The sequence below is a fragment of the Crocodylus porosus genome, unplaced genomic scaffold (assembly GCF_001723895.1).
Source record: "Crocodylus porosus isolate Cpor-Errol unplaced genomic scaffold, CroPor_comp1, whole genome shotgun sequence".
Taxonomy (NCBI): Eukaryota; Metazoa; Chordata; order Crocodylia; family Crocodylidae; genus Crocodylus; species Crocodylus porosus.
In genome coordinates, this window is record NW_017728950.1 from 8,136,991 (window position 1) to 8,156,236 (window position 19,246).

The 19,246-nt window shown below is 38.9% G+C and overlaps 1 protein-coding gene across 3 annotated transcripts in view; it reads right to left on the reverse strand.

Annotated features, from left to right (window-relative positions):
• Positions 1-19,246, reverse strand: part of AUH (AU RNA binding methylglutaconyl-CoA hydratase) — a 179,135-nt gene that overhangs the window by 101,709 nt on the left and 58,180 nt on the right. For all 3 annotated transcript variants that reach the window (XM_019555022.1, XM_019555021.1, XM_019555020.1), the window contains exon 4: positions 14,393-14,479. In XM_019555022.1, the coding sequence (XP_019410567.1) occupies positions 14,393-14,479 (87 nt within the window). The remainder of the gene's footprint in view (positions 1-14,392; positions 14,480-19,246) is intronic.

Genomic DNA, 19,246 nt, shown 5'->3' on the forward strand with positions numbered 1-19,246 from the left:
GCGGTTGTTTTTTCGTCATTGCAGTTTAGCCATGCAGTTTCCTATTCTTAACAATGTAAGCGGCATGTCTGCTATTTTTATCATTGTTCAAAGGTCAGAAGTTCAGTATTTTCATCTAAGGGTCAGAAAGTGATTACCAGAATGTCAATCGCTGACTCCTCAACCTCCTTGAAGCATTCTGGGAGTTTTAGCGCATTGTTTTTAATACTAGGCCTTGCTTAGCATAAGCACTCTCTCACAGTAATGATGTTACTATTGTCACTGTATAGCTCACAGGTGGGAAATTATTTTGGCTAGAGGAACACCTAATGAGTTTTGGTGAGCTGTGGATGGCCACAAGGGTAGCCCCACCCTTTGACAGGTACCCCGCCTCCTGGGCACCATCTTGGGACCGGAATTCCTCTCCCTAACTCCTGATTTTCCAGGAGAAGTCCCTCCCCTTGCCCCCAAAAGTACTCCTTTTGTATGAATGCTCTAAGGTGTCTCAGGAGGGTCAAGGTATAGCTAGATGAGAAGGTAAGAAACTTTGCTTGTTTTGCTCTTCTGTCTCCAAGTCTATATCAGCTTGGCTTATGTAATTCTTTTGTTGTTTGTCTCCTTACTGACTGCCGCAGGAAAATATGATTTCTGTGCAAGTGATACTCCAGACTTACCTTTTCCATAGGAAGGGGGACCTATAATTGCTTTTATAAGCAAATGAGGTGGCCATCTGGGGCTGGTGATGGAGTTGAGGCTTGCTGAGGTAGGGAGCTATCCCTGGGAAACGTCGGTCTGTACCTTGGGGCAAGTGGCAGTAGCAGGGAGAAACTCAGGGCTCTCAGGGTTCACTGTAAATGGGTTTGTTAAACAGAATTTTAAAAAGACACGTTATAAAACTGGAGATTGTTATCAAAGGATTGCTTTGTTTGTTGCAAGTAAACTCTTTGGGGCAGAAAACATCAGCTTCTGTATTCCCATTCACCGCTTAAGGAAAAGGACTCTCAATCAGGTTGACACTGTGCTGCCATAGTATTGATATTTAATAACATGCAAAAGAAGAGTCATAAAGCAGGAAATAGAAAAAGCTGGATAAAGAATAAGTACACTATTGATATTTCAGTAAAATAACTGGATCAATAACAGAATATGTTTATCTGTAGCTAAGAATTTGGAAGGTGACAGCAAGAACTGTGGTTAGCTAAGAAATGTAGAGCAAACATGAATGGGGACAACACATGGAGTGTACTTGTAAGCATGTTCCCCTGAATGCTAGGTTCTTTCCTGATTTTCCTAGAGATCCCACCCCAGAGTCTCTTCCTAACACCCACACTGCTCCCCTTCAATGAGAGAGGAGGATATGCGAGAGAAAAGTTTTTACTATGCTGAAGAGGATTCTAGAATAGAAGCAAGTTTCTTCTAAGGGATGGCTTTTCTGTCAGGAGTGCTTTGTGTGTATTAGGCTCTCTGACTAGGGGGTTCATTGCATACAAATCTCCTTTACATACCAAGGTATCACAAGGTAAAAATACCAGAGATTTACTGCACAACAAATGTTCCTCTTCAATTTCCCATATGCATGCCCTGACTCAGAGAAGTGAAAGGTAATCTATGGTAAAGAGGCCCATGCCACTGCAAGTTAGTTTTAGTTACCTTGGGATAAGATTGTGCATTTAGACATCTACGGGTCATTAACTGATAAGCAGTAAATCCCTATCCACTTTAACCACGTGGTAACTTGTTCACATGCCCATGAACCTTATATTAACAAAGATGTAAGGTAAGTGTTTTGACACCCTAACAACGTCTCTATAGCCTTTTTGCACCAGAAAATTTTACTTGTTTACCCACAGTTTACCCATAATTTACATATGGTTAAATAGGTGCAACTCCCTTTGTTAACACAATTTTACTGGTATAAAATTGATTACATCACTATAGCTCATCTCCATAAATCTAATAAGAAAGTAAAAATTAAAAAGTAAACACATATTTGTTCACAAGCTCTAAGTCCATTTAGAATTCAGTGGAACCACACTGTGTGTGGAATACATGTTCAACATAAAAATAATTTCTCATATAGATAAGGTTTTAAGGACCATAGCAAGACATTGTCTTGATTTCCGTTTTTCTGAATGAATCTAGTGAGAAGTGACATGTTTGTACTACAGTAATTAAGATTCACTGATAGATGATACAGAGTTTATACTGGTAATAGCCTGGCAGAGGAACAATTATCAAGTCAATAAAATGCACATTAAAAATGAATATACAGGTCAAGAAGAAGAATAAACTAATTTACACACAGACTGTCAAAGACTTAAATTATTCTAATATGGACCAGACTAATGATCATAAAATATGATACAATACAGCAAAACAATTTCCTTACACAGGCTGTTAAGCAACTAACAAGATCAGATGATATTCCTGACTTCATGTTAGCCTGATAAATATGAGAGCCTTTGTAAAGCTTAGCCATTTCTCCAGCTACTTATACTAATGGAACATAAATGTTTATCAGCAGATATTAAGCAGCAATAATCAAGGACTGAAAGGAAATATTACAAGAGAATATGGAATGGACTTTTTTAAAACAAAACCTCGAACTACTTATTGTTTGAAATAAGCTACAATTACATTTAAGTTTAGCAGTTATACAAAGATTTAAATCTCAGGTCATTGTGAAATGAGCGGAAGAATCAGAATATAACAAATCTCAGAGGACGTCATCGTAACTAAAACCTTCATCTGTTCCGTCTGCATTTATGAGAAAGGATTGACCAGGGCAGTTTCTCACTCGAATACAAAGGAAGGCAGACTTCAGCCTTTGGGACTGTGCAATAAGAGGCTAGTATAAAGAATGGAACCTGGGACAGAATGGGGTGAATGTTTCTCTATTACTTTGCTGAACCTTATACACAAAAGAACTATGAGGATATAATACAACTACTCCATACAGACTCTTCTGTTGGCATACCAAACCTTTCATGTATTACATCAAATTAACTGAGGAATAAACTCTGCAGTGGCAGTGAGAAAGAAAATAAATCTGCAAATTCATTCTTGAATACTAGCTTCCATGTCGTATAAAGGCACAAATATGGATCACCTAACTAAAAATGGCTTGCATACTGTCAACAATCTATGAAGCACTGGAAATTCCTATACTGCAGACTGAAATATATAGAAAATCCTGAAATCCATTACATAGGTCAAATTGTTGAGGAAACAGTGGGCACTGACAGATGTTCAGGCCCCGCTCTAACTCACAGTACTTTATATAAAGTGCCATGAGTTTGAGGTCACCCCTCTCCTGACCCAACAGACATTCACCTGTTGGGCTGGGGGGAGGGAATTGAGCCTGCCTGGATGTGAGCAGCAAGCACAGGAGCTGCCCCTCTCCTCTGCCCCGCCTTCCACCCCACTCTGGGGTTGTCAGCAGGGAGTGGGGAGGAAAAAGCCACACATGCAGCCCTTCCCTTCCAGTCTCCTTGAAAAGGATTTCTGGAATGCAGCATGTATTGGAGTCCCCAGGGTCTGCAGAGATGCTTGCTTTCAGCTCAGATCTACCTGCCTTGGTGTTGTCAGGAGCCAGGGGCTGGTGGCTGTTTCTGCCTGTGAATACGTAACTCCTTTGCAATTAGGTGATTCAGTCCTTGTTCTGTCATCTGTCAACAGTGAAAACAGTCTAGCTTCATCTTCTTTGGAACCACACTTCAGGTAGTTGAAGGCTGCTATTAAATCCTCTCTCAGTCTTTTCTTCTCCAGACTAAATAAGCCCAGTTCCCTCTGCCTCTCCTCAGAAGTCATGTGCCCCAGTCCCCCAACCACCTTTGTTGCCCTCCGCTGGACTCTCTCCGATTTGTCCACATCCTTTCTGTAGTGAGGGACCCAAAACTGGACACAGTACTCTAGATATGGCCTCAACAGTGCTGAATAGAGGGGAAGAATCATTTCCCTTGATCTGCTGGCAGTGCTCCTACTAATGCAGCCATTAGCCTTGTTGGCAATGAGGGCACACTGTTGGCTCACATTCAGCTTATTGTTCATCGGTCCTTTTCTGCAGAGCTGCTGTTTAGCCAGTCAGTCCCCAGCCAGTACCAGTACATGGGATTGTTCTGTCTTAAGTGCAGGACTTTGCACTTGTCCTTATTGAACCTCATAAGATTTCTTCCAGCCCAATTCTCCAATTTCTCTAGGTGTCTCTGAACCGCAGCCCTACCCTCCAGCATCAAATGTAACTATCCACAGCAGAAATGAAAACCTCACCCACCTTAAGCTGTGGTTGTTAAAAAAAATAATTGAACCTTTGTTTCTCTTGAGTTCTGCCAAAAAATATTTACTAATGTAGTCTTTCTCTATTTGGAGAAATGACTGGCAACATCTTATTCAGATATGAAAATATTCACTTCTTTATGTCTAAGAGGAGAAGTTCTGATCTGACAGTCTGCAATCCATATAATAGACAGGATATTTTCACAGATCAATTTAATTTGCCTGTGATTTTTTCTTTCCCTATAAACATGTAGCCATCAAGAATGTCTTGAAGAGCTTGATAACACAGAAAATATAACCCAGGACCCTTTCTGCAGAATACTACAGCCCAATTATCTTGTTTAATTCACAACCATCTTCTGGAACATGCTATGTCTTACAACAATCAATTCAGTAGTTATGTGCAAGTACTCTTCAGTAGTTATGTGGAAGTCCACTTCCCCAGAAATTAAGACTTTTTTGTATGGGCTTCTCACTTCAGGATAGATACACCTATGGTCACTAAAAGTTGATGTTGGACAGTCCATTCATATTACCAGTTGCCACAACTAAGAGAGACTTTGAGATTAGCAAACACTTGGGTATAATGCAAAAGTCACTGTATTTCATTATCTTTTTTTTTAGAGGTCAAATTATCTTCCCTACTATGAAAAAAGCACAACTCTCCACATTTTCCTCACTGAAACAGATATATAGCTATATAATATGTGTGTAAGTAAAATACACAAACACACGCACGCAAACACAATCCCATATATACCCCCACACAGAACATTTTAACATAATGCCAGATGAATTTAAAACTTTTAGATGTGGTTAGCATTGCTTGGATCTGCAAGTCAGTACATACACCTGATAGCATACATATTCCATTTATTTTTTAAATGTGTGGGGTAAATGGAGAAAAATATTTTAGCTCTGTCTCTATAAATCCTGATTCACTATTTTAACTAGTAGTACTGGCATTTCCTTAAGCTTAGTTTTTCTGTACCATTGTTAGCTACATGTAATGCAGCTCCATGGAACATCTTTGAAGACCATAACAGAAATGCCAAATCAGTAGAATCAAGAACTGCCAACTCATCTTAGAACACAGAATATCACATTCCATGTCCCTCTCAGCATAACGATTACACCAAAGAAGGGAGATGTTGCTTGAGCATGGTGCTCTTTGCTAATTTACTGGATCACTGGAACTATTATAAGTAATTATAAACTAACTAAAGCTACATTAACATATGCCATAGGCTGAACTGTCCCCACAAAGTCCCGGGGATCAAAGGAAAGGAAAGGTGGTATAAATCTATTCTCTGCACATTCCTTAGTTCTGATGAGTAACGGTACTCAACCAAGTTGAGCACTTAGGCCTTTAAAACCCAAGGAAGTTTCTTTATCTTCCTTAAAACTATTTTACAAAGCCCTGTTAGGGAAAGGGGAAAAAGCATAGCAACAATCCTGAAAGCAATATTGCTGTGTAAATGGCTAATAAACATCTTGGGTAGAGAAGTTTAATGCAGCATTCATTGGCACTGTAATAACAAAAACTATAACTGTGTTTTTTAATTAAAAAACAATCCAATGCAGTTTGACAAAGCAGATAATTTCAGCTCTGCAGGGACAGCATTGTCTATTTAGTAAACTGACAATACTTAGTCATTTCTTATTTAAAGGGTAATTTAAATTAATTTAATGTTAAAAGCAGCAGTAAATCAAAGCTACGGCTGGAAAACAACCAAGAGCTCAGCAATGTGTTTCAGTCTGCTAGGAGTCTTTGACTATATTAGCTTTACTGCTATACCTCTGCTGAAGAAGCACCAACTATTTATGGTTAGAGTTATGTCAAAATCCTTTAGTACACGATTCAGTAACATAGGGAAGGATGAAAATAAGGATAGGGATGAGCAAGACTGTACTAGCTATAAACCTGTTAAGAGCTCTGGAATGAGCTGTACCTGTGGTCTTTGTTTCAGTTTCTTGGCAAGCACCTTTTTCCAGGGACAATGCATACCTGCACCTTTCTCAGAATGTGAATCCACAGTGCCCCTTCCCCCTTCTAGACTATCGCTGGATGTCAGCATTCATTGACATTACAAAGCAAATGTATGCTGCATTCAGCATGTATGCTATCAACAATATTTGCCTCCAGGAGATCCAACTGGATTTGGTCCCCCACTATGGAATCCAAACAGGAGCTGTAACTTTTACTTGAAGGTTCCCATCCAAAGATTTAATTTTGAGTAATGCTCCTATCATTGTATTTTTATTGTATGATTTTATCTTATCAAATTGCTTTTTGCATTTCTTCTGCCAGGTGCTGAATATTGTCTTGAAAAAGGGGAAGCCTCATATCTTCCATTTGACGCCATGCAATTACATTTTTCTACAACTATTATTTTAGATTTCAGAAAGATTTAATCACAAGTCATTTTTTCGCTAACAATAAAAAAATCACCAAACCACAACTAGATCTGCGGATATCTATTATACTGTATCGATATTAGGCCTGTGCGAATAGGGAAGTATTTGATTCAGATTTAGCCAATTTGGAGGACAGTGATTCGATTCAGATCACTATCCTGAATCAATTCGGCCAAATAAGCTTCGGAAGATTCAGCGCTGATTCTGAGAGGCTTGGTGATTTGAATCAGCTGGGGGAAAGGTAGGCACAGTCGGATGGCTGCAGGTTCTCCCATGGCTCTTCTGGCTGTGCCTGCCTCTTTCCAGGTGGAAGGAGCTGCAGGAGAAGACCCCATGGAGGCCCTGCCCGGCCCCAGCACTTACCAAGATGCTGGTGCAGCCATTGGGCAGCCATCGGGGACAGGGTGGGGCGGGGCTGGGCGGGGAGTTGGGGGAGAGATCGGGGAGTGGGGGAAGTGTGAGGAGCAGGGACAGTATGGGGAGGGAGGGGGGCTCTGCCACATGACCCCAGAGCCCCCACAGTCCTTGCTGCACCCAGAGTGCAGGGCTTTTTTTTTTAATTGCTGGAGGCTGGGGCCAGGCGGGGCAGCCCCTCAGGGGTGGAGCGAGGTAGGGAGTGGGAGCTGCACAGGGAAGCTCTGCCAGGAGACCCCAGAGCCCCCGCAATCCCTGCTGCAGCTGGTGAGTGTGAGGTTGGGTTTTTTGGGGGGGGAGGGTTTGTTTTTTTTAAGTGCTTGGAGCCTGAGACGGGCAGGGGATGGGGCTGGGCAGGGCAGCCATGGGGGCTTCTACCACGGCTCCTACAGGTGTGCCTGCTTCTGCCCTGGCAGGGGGAGCCATGGGGGCTATGCCCTACTGCCACTTGCCCAGGTGGCACAGGGAAGGGGGGGCGTAATGCAGGCATAGCTCGCTCCAGGCAGCAGCAGGGCACAACCCCCCCTCCCAGTGCTGCCATGCCCACATCAGCACTTGGAGCAGGGGCTCCGCCCTGCCACCGCTTACCAACCAGCACAGAAGTGGTGCAGGATGTAGGCGCTGTAGAGCTAGGAGCAGGAGCTATGCCGTGCTGCCACTTGCCTCCTTCTGCCCAGAGTGAGCCACACCCACCCCAGTTGGGCAAGCAGCAGCAGGGCAGAGCTCCCACTCCCAGCGTTGCTGTGCCCCCCCACTCCCCTCCCCGAGAGATGCACCCACCCTCTGCCCCAGCCCCAATCCCTCCCTCCCCCACTCCAACAGATTTACCAGCTGTCACCTGCCTGTTTAGTCTAGGGCCGAATCTCCAAATCAGCTGAATCTTTTCTGAATCAATTCGGATGCTTTGGACCAAATCTCCTCCGAATCAAATCAGCTACCAAAGCTTTGCACAGCCCTATTTGATATATCTATCTCACACACCCACTCATCCCTTATAGAAATAAACACAGGTAATATTTTCACAGAGCTGCAAACTGGATATTATCCTATCAGAAACATTTTCTTTATATTCTTGACCATCTGACTAGAATTGTCTTATTTAAAACAACAGACCTTATATTATACTATATTCTAATAAGCAATATAATACATGTATTATATTAAAAAATTGGTATTAAATAAAAAAGGAGCAGTTATATTTAACTGTAAACTTACTAGCTAGTAAGAACATTCTACTGTGTATATAAGACACAGATTTACTGTATACTAGCGACAACTGAATTGAGTTTGTATAAAGCATTTACTAAAGTTTACTTTTGCTGCACCAGTTGGCTGTTTGGGACAAATTTAATATCCTTCTCTAAGAGGTATTTTATGTCCTTGATGACCTAACACACTTTTAACACATTTTTGCTCTTAAAGCCTACAACTCCAAGTTGCCTGAAAGTCATAGTAATTCTCAACATATATTAAAAGGCCCAATCAGCTACAGACATCCTTTCTACACAAAGTAAAGGTATTTCCTGTGGGCAGGTCACTGTGTCCACAGTTATAGCACATGTATTGTAAAAGCAGTGTCAGCAGATATGGTGTAGCAAAAACAAAGGGGTACAGCAAATTGTTATGGTTACACTCAGTGAACAATGAGCAAGTATACATAACACTGAGTGCCAAGAACCAAAACTGAACTGGCTCCCAACTATTCTACTAATGTTCTGACCATGTAATTCCCTTCTTGACCTCCTTCTGTAACTTCCTTTTTCTTCCCACTCTTCTTTACTCTCTGTACAAGGCACTGCAGCAGTGTACACCAATTTAGATTGCTTGGTTCCCTTCTAGTCTTTGTGAGGGGTAGCCAACCTGCAGCTACCCTTCAAGTGGCATGGGACACCTCTGTGTGTAGTAAGTGGCAGATAGGACAAAAAGCTGAGCAGCACGCTGAGCAGAAGAATGGGATCAAAGTGGCACTCAGGGAGGGTGCAGGACTTACTTGTGGTACACTTGCCAAAAAGGTTGGCTCCCACTAGCCTATGCTATCAAACTGATTTTTCACAACCTCTTACTGACTTCTTGTTCCACTTCTGTTTTGCTGTTTCTTATGCCTGAAATTCCCTACCACAAGGCAATGTTCTGCAAAACTCTTCAAAATAAATTCCTCAAGTATTATCTTCATTGTTTCAAGATGGGCTCTACTGAGAATACTTTCTGAGCCTCAGCTCACTGCATTGTCTCAGTTCAATAGTATGGTCTTTGGAATGGAAAACATTCTCTCTTTCCACAGAATCAAGCACACTACACACACTCAGAAATATCTTCAAAGAGAAACAAAAGCAATAAACAAGTAGCATTTTACAGCAGGAGAGTTAAGCAACCCTCCCATGAAAAAGTGAACGTCAAAGCCAGGAGTCAAACTGCCAATTCTCTACTAGCCAATTCTATAACTAAGTCCACTCAAAAAAGAAGAGTTCAGCTAAACAGATGTTACCTGTGCCAGACAGGGAAAGACATACTGGATTTACTTTCATAGTACACATACCCTTTTCCTAAAAATCAGCCCACCAAAATTGTGGTGCATTTTATGTGGGGAAGCTTTTTTATTTTTCACTGGAATTACAGCATGGGAGAAGAGAAGCATGGAGATACCGCAGCAAAATGGCTGCTATGCTTTTCCCTTTCTGTCTCAGGAAGGGAAAAGGCAAAGTTCACCCTTCAGGGTCAGAGCTACAGTGCTAATCTTCCTGCGGCCACAGCCACTGCAGTCATAATCCCCTGCGGTCGGCATTCAAAAATCGTTTCGTCTTCATTCTGCCTTCCCAAAACAAAGGTGTGTGTCATCTGGGATGTGCAGTGTGAGAGAAAACAGTGTACTTTGGGGAAGGAGATAGCAATACTGTCCCTGAAAATTATCACCATGAAAGTGAATCTTCTAATCTTCAGTCAAGGCTCTAGCAAGAGCCCTACACCTAAAATACTAAAGCAAGACATGGCATCTCACCTTGCCCGGGCTGGACCTTCTGTTTTGGTGGTTGTACCATTCAGTTTCATCGGCTATGGAACAATGGCCGTTGATGGCCAGTAGAGCAGAAGTCAAGGGCAACTTGTAACCAACTGTTAGCGGGTGAGAGCTGATGTCTTACCAGTAACTGATGACTTTAATTTGGAACACTGTCCCTTTTTTGGAGTGTATATTGGAGACTAAAAGAAAAAAAGACTTCTGAAATGAAGTCCCATACTGCCTAGTTTGAATTCTTGCTGTCAGTTCAGTTTTTTTAAACATCTGTTTTATTGGTAAAGAACAGTTACTCTGCCACCCTGCAGATGGCTAGAATTTGTTTTGCAACTGGATTAAATACCACACGCAAGCACAAAGTGCCAGACACTTAGCTTATGAAAACAGACGTGGAACTATCAACTGACTCTGAAGTACAGCATTTTAAATGTACTGGGAATCTGACCTAAGGTGGTATGATTTATTTCCAGTCTAGTGAGTTGTGTGCATGTCAATGAGGCTTTGATTTAATTTAAGTCTGAAACTACATAGAACAGAATAGATTTTTAATATTTTCCTCGCCAATTTCAGTCTAAAACCAATCTTCCGTCAGTAATGAAGAAACTCAAGGTAGAATATAGTAATGGACAATTAGTCTTATGTTCCTGCTTTATTAAGAAGAAACCCACACAACTCAACCATAATTTTAGCAAAACCAGCTGCTTCTAAAAATAGTAGCTTGCTTTGATTTTGCTTCTCATCTCTAAACTCTCTGAGCTACAACTAATAACTCAGTACAATTTCTTCAGCTCTCTTTTCAAGTGCTTATTTTTATACCAAGTGATATTTAGTGCAGTCTTAATACTTCACCCAAATTTAGCGTGAAGTTGTAAATTAATCCCACATAAAAACTGTAGCAAACAAATGCTGTGAGCTTTTAATTTCTAGAAAATTCTTTTCTGCAGTTGCATACCAAAAAATGCAGCATCCTTTTTTGAAGAAAACTTTTAACAGTTCATATAAGAATTTAAAAATATAATAAAAACTACAAAAGGGTGGCATAATCATTATAAATGGCTGCTTTTCAACAGTTATTCAAATCCTAACACATTTACTTTTCAAAAATACTACCTACACAGTTAACTAAATACTTCTCTTATATAAATGACTCTCAACCAAGGTGCAGCGGCACCATGGGCATGCCTTAAGATCCTTTCAAGGGTGCTGCTGGGTGCCATAATATTAGCACTATTTGCTATGCAAACACGATTCATAAACTAAACCCAGAGATTTCAAATAGGAACCATATTGTTAAAAATGCTGGCCTGTTGTGGTCTGAGTTCTGTTACACAGAAGAACTGCTGTATTATTTTCATGTAATAAAAAATGAAGTGAAAACTAACAGCTAAGATTTTCTAAGGGGGTATCTTGAACCTAGCCAGGGCTGTCTTGAAAGTATAAAGGAGTGCCCTGAGTCCTAAAAGGTTGAGAACCACTGTCCTACCTTTAAACAGAACTCTCTCTCTCTCCCCCCCCCTTTCTAGTAAAGGCATGTATAAATACAGTTATCGTAACATGACCTATTTCTGAAGAGGAAAAAATAGTGCATATTTGAAAGATTTTCAACACGAACATTACACACAAAAGGACAAAACAGAAAACGTGCTGCTTGTTTCTATAGCATTTGGACAATGACAAACAAATAGTTGCAGGAGGACTTTTCCACCCCTAAATGTCTTGACATTCTGGTAGTTGCTGGGCAGGAAAAAAATTCTTGATCTTCTTGTTTTCAATATACTGATTCATTGCCAGGAATCCAATGCAAATGTAGTGTCCCACTTGTTCTACTAAAATTAGTTCTTGTAATGCTAGACTACTTCTTCAGAAGAAGAAAAGAAGAACTGAAAAACTCCTGACTTGTTAAAAAATTAATGCACACTTCTATTGGTAAAGGCAATATATATCTCGCACCACATGCATTACACTGACCTCCCATTTTTTAAGTGCATTTTTACATGTATACATATTCATCAGCTTCATGATGAAGAAAAGGAACAAGGTGCAAACAGCTGTAGAAGTTTTTTAGCATAAGAGTTATTTAATCCTGACTTGTTACGTACAATGAACATTCTGTGCTCAAAAACAACAACATCAAAGTTTTTAATTAATGTATTATATGAAATGATTAAACAAGAAAATATCATGCCAAATATAAATAGTGAACAGTTTTTTACGTAGAAAATGTTCTGGTATTTTCCAATCCTGACCAATCATTTGCCGTTATTTTGCACGTAAAACTGACACATGCCAAAATACCACATGGCAACAAAATTCACTGCTCAAGTGACTGGAATCATTTTAAGATGAAATAGCTAAGAAATCTTTAAATTGACTCCACACATTAGTGGAGTCACAATAAAAGCATTTCAAATGCCTCCAGTTCCAGAAGGCTGAATAAAGTGACATATTAGAACTAAAGAAAGTCTTTTAAAAGTCTTACTGGAATCCTTCTTCTTATATTGCAAGGAAAAGATGAGCACTAGCACTTAATGAACTATCTTCTGCAGAAAATTAATGGCAGAAAAAAACTGTTGCTTTACTGCATATTTTAAAAGCCTTAGAGATTTGGTTTACTTCACAGGGAGGTAGGAGGAAATCAGAAACTGAACACCATGAATTTCCATATTAAGACTACAGGTTTCCCTAGCCAACCACGGGGGCTAGGTTCCTCAAAGTTCCCGTGGTTGGTAAAACCGGCAGGGCTGGGGGAGCAGGGGCTGTGAGTGAGGAGCAAGGCTGTGGGGGGAGGAGTGAGAGGTACAAGCAAGGGTAGGGGGGCCATGGGGATTATTTTCCAACTGTATCTCCCCCCTTCTCTGAAGTATGGATACTCAAAACCATTGTTGGCAAGGGAAACCTGTATTTTTAAATAGTCTGAAATTTACTTAACATCATATTTTGCTTCCATCTTTATTATTCTCTCAATCCAAGTTACAAAGCTGACCCAAGGTTAACAGAGAAATGTATGTACAACTATTTACTCCACTAGAAGCAATTAACATTAAAATTTCATTCATTTTAAACACTTTAAAAAAGTTTTAGCCCTATTTCTCCAAGATAAACACTAATATTCTAAGGGGCAAACTCTACTCTGATTATACATTCCATGGCATGGCATAATTTGGTCCATCAGGACTAAAATTACCTCTAACTCTCATCAGTGTAAACTGTGATTAATTACACTGTCTTCAAAAGCTTTCTGATATTGCTGCAAAAGAACACCTATCCAAACTACTTAATCCAGCAGGAACACTGCAGAACTACATTTTTTTTTAAAAGAGTACCATTTTAAAGAATGTTTCTGGGTTATCAATTACTGTAAAAATTACACCCCTACAAATCAGTCATTTTTGCATTTTAAACTTACAAAAAGGATTATTTCAGAGATGATTTCCCTTTCTTTTAACAGAATCCTATTGATAGTGTCCCTACACAGAATCCTATCAGCAGCATCCTTAGTATTCCTAAAAAAATTTGATATTTTAATGGAAATGTCATGGAAATTTTAAAGTCATAGGCAAAATTATTGAGATCTAAAAGAAAAATATAAAATGGAATGACAATCCAAACTATTAACAGTAGCAAGTCCCACTACAATAAAATAGAAAGGAATAAGGTAATTTAAATTCAAAAGATATGGAAAGGGGAAGGAAAGGAAAGACCACTGCTGAGACTGCAAGTCCATTCATAGCATCTAACAAAGTAGGAGGTAGCTGACAAAAGTTCATGCCTGAACAAGTTAGGTGCTACACTGTCCTGCCTAAATTCAGACTAACAGAGTGACCTACCTGACTACGCAATAAAGTAGATATAAAATGTAATGAAATTTTATGATGCCATAAAAAACACATTTCCTATCAACGGTAATGTTTAAACCTTAATAAGGTATATCAAATATTGTATCAATTTATAGCCAACAAAGAAAGGATCATTAAAAACAAACCCATAGCACACAGAGGGTACAGGACAGCAACTCTCTGCCCCCACCCCTCCCAAAACATGATTTCAAAACTCACACTGTTTTGGAGACTGAAATACATCTATCTTAAAATATGCTAAGGAAAAGCCAAATGCTACCATGCACATTTTAAAAGTGTAATATGCCAGTGACTCATTATTTTACAGATAGAACCAGTTTTGGATATCTCATCACATAGCAAGAATTAATCATATATGTTTATGTCAGTTCTTTGATCTGCCCTTTAGAGGTTAAGGTTAAACAGTGCACTGTTCAACAGGGTTGCTTATTTTACTTACCCATTTCATTAATAGCTGCTCTGGCTTTTGAGACAAAAGAACTAACTTCGCTTGAATGCATTTTAGCTCGTTCCTTAAGGTCAGCACCTGAAAGTAACATTTCACATGTATATTAGTAAACCATAGGCAAAGCTGTAAAAACATTTTCAAGGAAGAATGTTCTCACACAGTGACAATAAAACATAAATGTACTTTGAATTAATGCAAGTTAAAAACTGAAAATTGAAAATAACTGATCAACTTCACAGAATATACAATACTGATTGAATACAGTGAAATCAAATGTAAGCTATCCACCAGATTTTCACTTTGAACAATTTTCCTCCCAAGAAGGCTGGGAGTGTCAACTGTGGGACTTAATGACAAATTCTAATGAACAACTGGCCCCCCAATTCAAGATGTTATTTTAACTGTCAAGTATACACGTTCACTTGTCCTGGCTTTGTGATTTAGCTGAGATTCTGTATTTTTTCATGTTGTTGCATTGCTAAGCATGTAACTAAAAAGAAGCATAAATCCCACAGAAAGTGCATCTCTAAAGCAGCAGAATTCATGTACCTAAATAAAATCTCTACAATACGCATTACAGTATAACACAATTTTACTGAAATGTGTTTTTTAAGAAGTTACACACATGGTATTCTTTGGTTCTTTGATTTTTCCGAAGTAAAGATCCAAAAGATTAGGGACATGAGTGGAAATATTTTAGTCCCTCTCCAATCACTTACTAAAATAATATTAGCAGTTTGTTAATAAGGTAATGCATGTGAAATACATACCTTACTGATCAGGATCAATGAATTTTAATTTTTGTTCTCTGAAACTGTCATTTTGTTCTTTGAAAATTGGCTATATTTTTTTATGGAAAAAAGAGCTATCAACTTAATCAAACCAGCTAGATACCAATCAAAGCTATTACACACGGTCCATCCCTCTTCATGGATAGAATATCACATAAATAAAATATAAAGAGACCCCTACCATATGTCCATGTATTCTCCAGATAACACACATATCACTCATAAATGGGATTAAATAAATAGTTTTCTGTAGTTTTTAAAAATGTACCAGTAAAAATAACCTCTAGTCACATGTACATAAAGCTTAAACACAAGATATATAACTAATTGTACAAACTGAAAATGTTTGCATTCCAAAAATAAATAAAAGTACCTACAATTCTCCACCATCAGCGATGCCATTTTAGAAAAATGTATCACATTCTGATCCAGGAGGACTCTTAAACACATTAAGATTAAATGCGTTTATCATCTTCCGCTTAGCCTTCTACATACTAAAAATCGCATCTAAAAATATGGTTTTAGCTATCATCATTATGCTGACAACTCACAGATTAATATCTTCACCCTAACCTCTTTTTCTGTGAAAATTAAAATTTCAACCTGCAACATATCCTTGGGGACATCCACCATTTTATCAACATGGCTAAAATGAACTCCTAATCTTTACCTCTCACTTGCATTTTACCGAAGATGCACCTTTATCACCTAGCAGTCCAATTTCCCTTTAGGAGCTTCATGTTTAATTTCATGATGTCTTTTATGCATTGGTGGAAAGATGAAAGAAACAGAAGTATTTGTGTAAATATGCTTATAGATACTGAATTACTCTCCTGTAAACCTACTCTAAGAGCACACCTACATCAGGATCTGTATCTTACTCAAATACTGGCTGAAATTACATGCTCAGCCATTATTATATTAATTACATCACTGTCCTTTTAAACTCCACTGCTCCTTTCTATCCACTTAACATACACCTGCACTGTAGTCTTGAGACAGGGCCTGTCTTTTCATTACATGAACATACATTTCACAGACAACGGAACACTAATTCCAGATGTCACATCCAATATACTATGACCATAAAAAAAAATGATATACAGGCATACCTCGGGGATATTGAGGGTTCGGTTCCAGACCACGGCAATAAAGCTAATATCGTAATAAAGCGAGTCACACGAATTTTTTGGTTTCCCAGTGCATATAAAAGTTATGTTTACACTATACTGTAGTCTATTAAGTGTGCAATAGCATTATGTCTAAAAAAACAATGTACAGACCTTAATTAAAAAGTACTTTATTGCTAAAAAATGCAAAGTGAGCAAATGCTGTTGGAAAAATGGCGCTGATAGACTTGCTAGACGCAGGGTTGCCATAAACCTTCAATTCGTAAAAAACACAATATCTGCGAAGCGCAATAAAGCGAAGCGCAATAAAACGAGGTATGCCTGTACAGCTAGCAATGTTAAGTTGAACTACCTGACACCAGCCAAGCTTCCAAACAATCCTAAAAATTAAGCCCCTACTGAAAATAAGTACAACAGTCAGTTGACCAAACATGAAAAATAGCTATTGACCATGGTCAAATCTGCATTTTAAGAAAAGGCCGCAATACACTCACCCCTGAATACTTAAAATTTTCCAGGAACTTGACAGGCAAACAAAGGTTGTATGTGAATACATATAAAATATTGGGTAAATGTTAAATCATAGACAAATGCAAACAATTTATTTATAAAATCTTATAGCTGAAAATAGTATTTTCCAATATGTGAAAGGCAAACTATAACTTTGAAGGCTCAAAGGGTGTGAATTAAAATTTTAATTAAAATTTTTTAATTAAAAAAAATCTATTATTATTTCAGACACTAATTTCTTCATGTCTGGCTTTAATTTCTACAAATATGCCTAAAACCAAATCACTAACTGCATAAGAAAAAAAAGAAGTCCTATGTTTTACAGGTCAAATTAAGCATATGATTCCTTAAGTATCTGAATCAAAACTTTCACATACCACACAAACTATGAAACTTCCTACTCAGTTTACACACAGTTGAAAAACAAAGTCAACTTTAAGAAGAGAACAACTAGTAAACTTATGAAATAGTGCACATATTATGGAACAGTGTCACTGTGAGTCTGAGGCAATTGATGTATTTTGATTTACTCTTATTCATAATAAGAATGGCCTAAGCATAAATATAAGCACTTTCAAAATGAACTGAATAAACTGCACGTTTCTGCTTCACATGAAACATTTACCACTGGGGAAATCTCTATGGAAATTCAGTTTGGTTTTTTTTTTTTAACCAAATTTGAGTAATAACAGACTGAAGGGCTGTAAATTTATTAAAAGGGAACACAGTCAGCTTTAAATCTGATCTTTAAAAAAATAGTTAAAGGAATTTCCTGTACAATGTACTGCTTGTACTCTAGTACAAAGTACTGCTTCTAAGCGCCACTGTCAAATTTCTTCGGTACTACATTTTTCTATTTTTTAGTGTCTTTCCCTTGCGACTGTGATAAAACCCTATACAGAACATACATGACATCAAATTCTCACCGTAGACAAACTGGAAAAAAGTGTTTTTTCTCTAACTTCTTCCTATTTAGCAATCTAAGACACTGTCACAATAGTAGCTAAAAACTTTTTTCTGAGAGAACTGTGAGATTTAAGCAAACAATGTTCCTATTACTCGAGATGAACTTTAGCCTGAAATATCTTTCGGTTCAGAAGAGACTGGAACTATCAACAACTTTATATTTTTGTCCCTGTTAAAAGAATTCGCCACTGATTAAAGAATTCTTGAAGTTTTTTGATCCATTTAGTAAAGGAACTACTCACACAGGCTTCTTGAGAATTAGTTCAAGTCAGAGAGTAGGAAAGGTTATGTTACTGAAGGCAGCCAGGAAGATGACTGCAACTACAAGGGCCTTTGCTCACCCATCAGCTGAAATTAAAGTCCCACAGATGAGTCTAAAATTTAATATTCTGAAAAATATATTTTGTGAATTGAGTCATAATGTAGCATCAGCTTTTCAGACAAGTCTCACAGAACAATCCTTCACTACTTTCTTCCATGGACTACATTTGAAACTCCAGATCTGCTCAAACTATCCTGTCTCCACATCCACTTTCAACAGATGTCCAAAGGCGGCAGATTCGGAGCAAGAGGCTATTGTCGGCAGTCCCTCAATACAAGGATGACTGTCTTCCCTTAGATGAAGCAGTCAAACTTCAGTGAGGTAGTGATGACTCAAGAAGCCAATCCAAGATCCACATGTTCAAATGCAAACGTGGCATAGAGTTCCAGAAGGAAGGAGTGGATCCTGGTGCTGTTGGGTCACAGCTCTTTCCCTTCACCTCTCACTTATTCACTTCCCATAGTAAGGTGAATGGTCCCATAGTTTGCTCAAAATGGTCAATGCCTTGCCATACATCATAGTGACACCGGGGGGCTATTTCATGCTTGAGCCTCCCAGATATTAATATTGCGTATCTTCAAATTGCCTTTCAAGGTGCCTTTGAATCTCTCCCACCCCTAAAGCAGTGACCATGGGTGAGCTAGGACCTATTTCAGGAGCTGGTTGACAATCTTCTCATATGTCCTATCCAACAGAGCTACTGCCATATAAACATGGTGTCAATGCTGGTGGTGTTTGCTTGAGTCAAATGCTGGCATTCATTCTTCGGTCCTTCTGATGCAGGGGATTTTCTGAAGACATCATTGATAGTAACATTTCAAGCCCTTCAAGTGTTTCTGATAAGTTGTCCAGGTTTCACACTGGACAACAACAGCCTGGTAGATAAGACATTTTCGTTTGGGTCTTGATATCACAATCATCGAAGACATAATTTTTGAGACATCCAAAGGCACTTGCATATTTTATTCAGTGTTTAATATCATCTTTTGGGAAAGGTGACTACCTAGGTAGGGGAAACACCCCATATTCTCCAAGGACTCCAAGTGAAGTGGTGCTGGCTCCTACCCTGGGGGTTTCATAGTTTCATAGTTTGTAGGGTCGGAAGGGACCTGACCAGATCATCTAG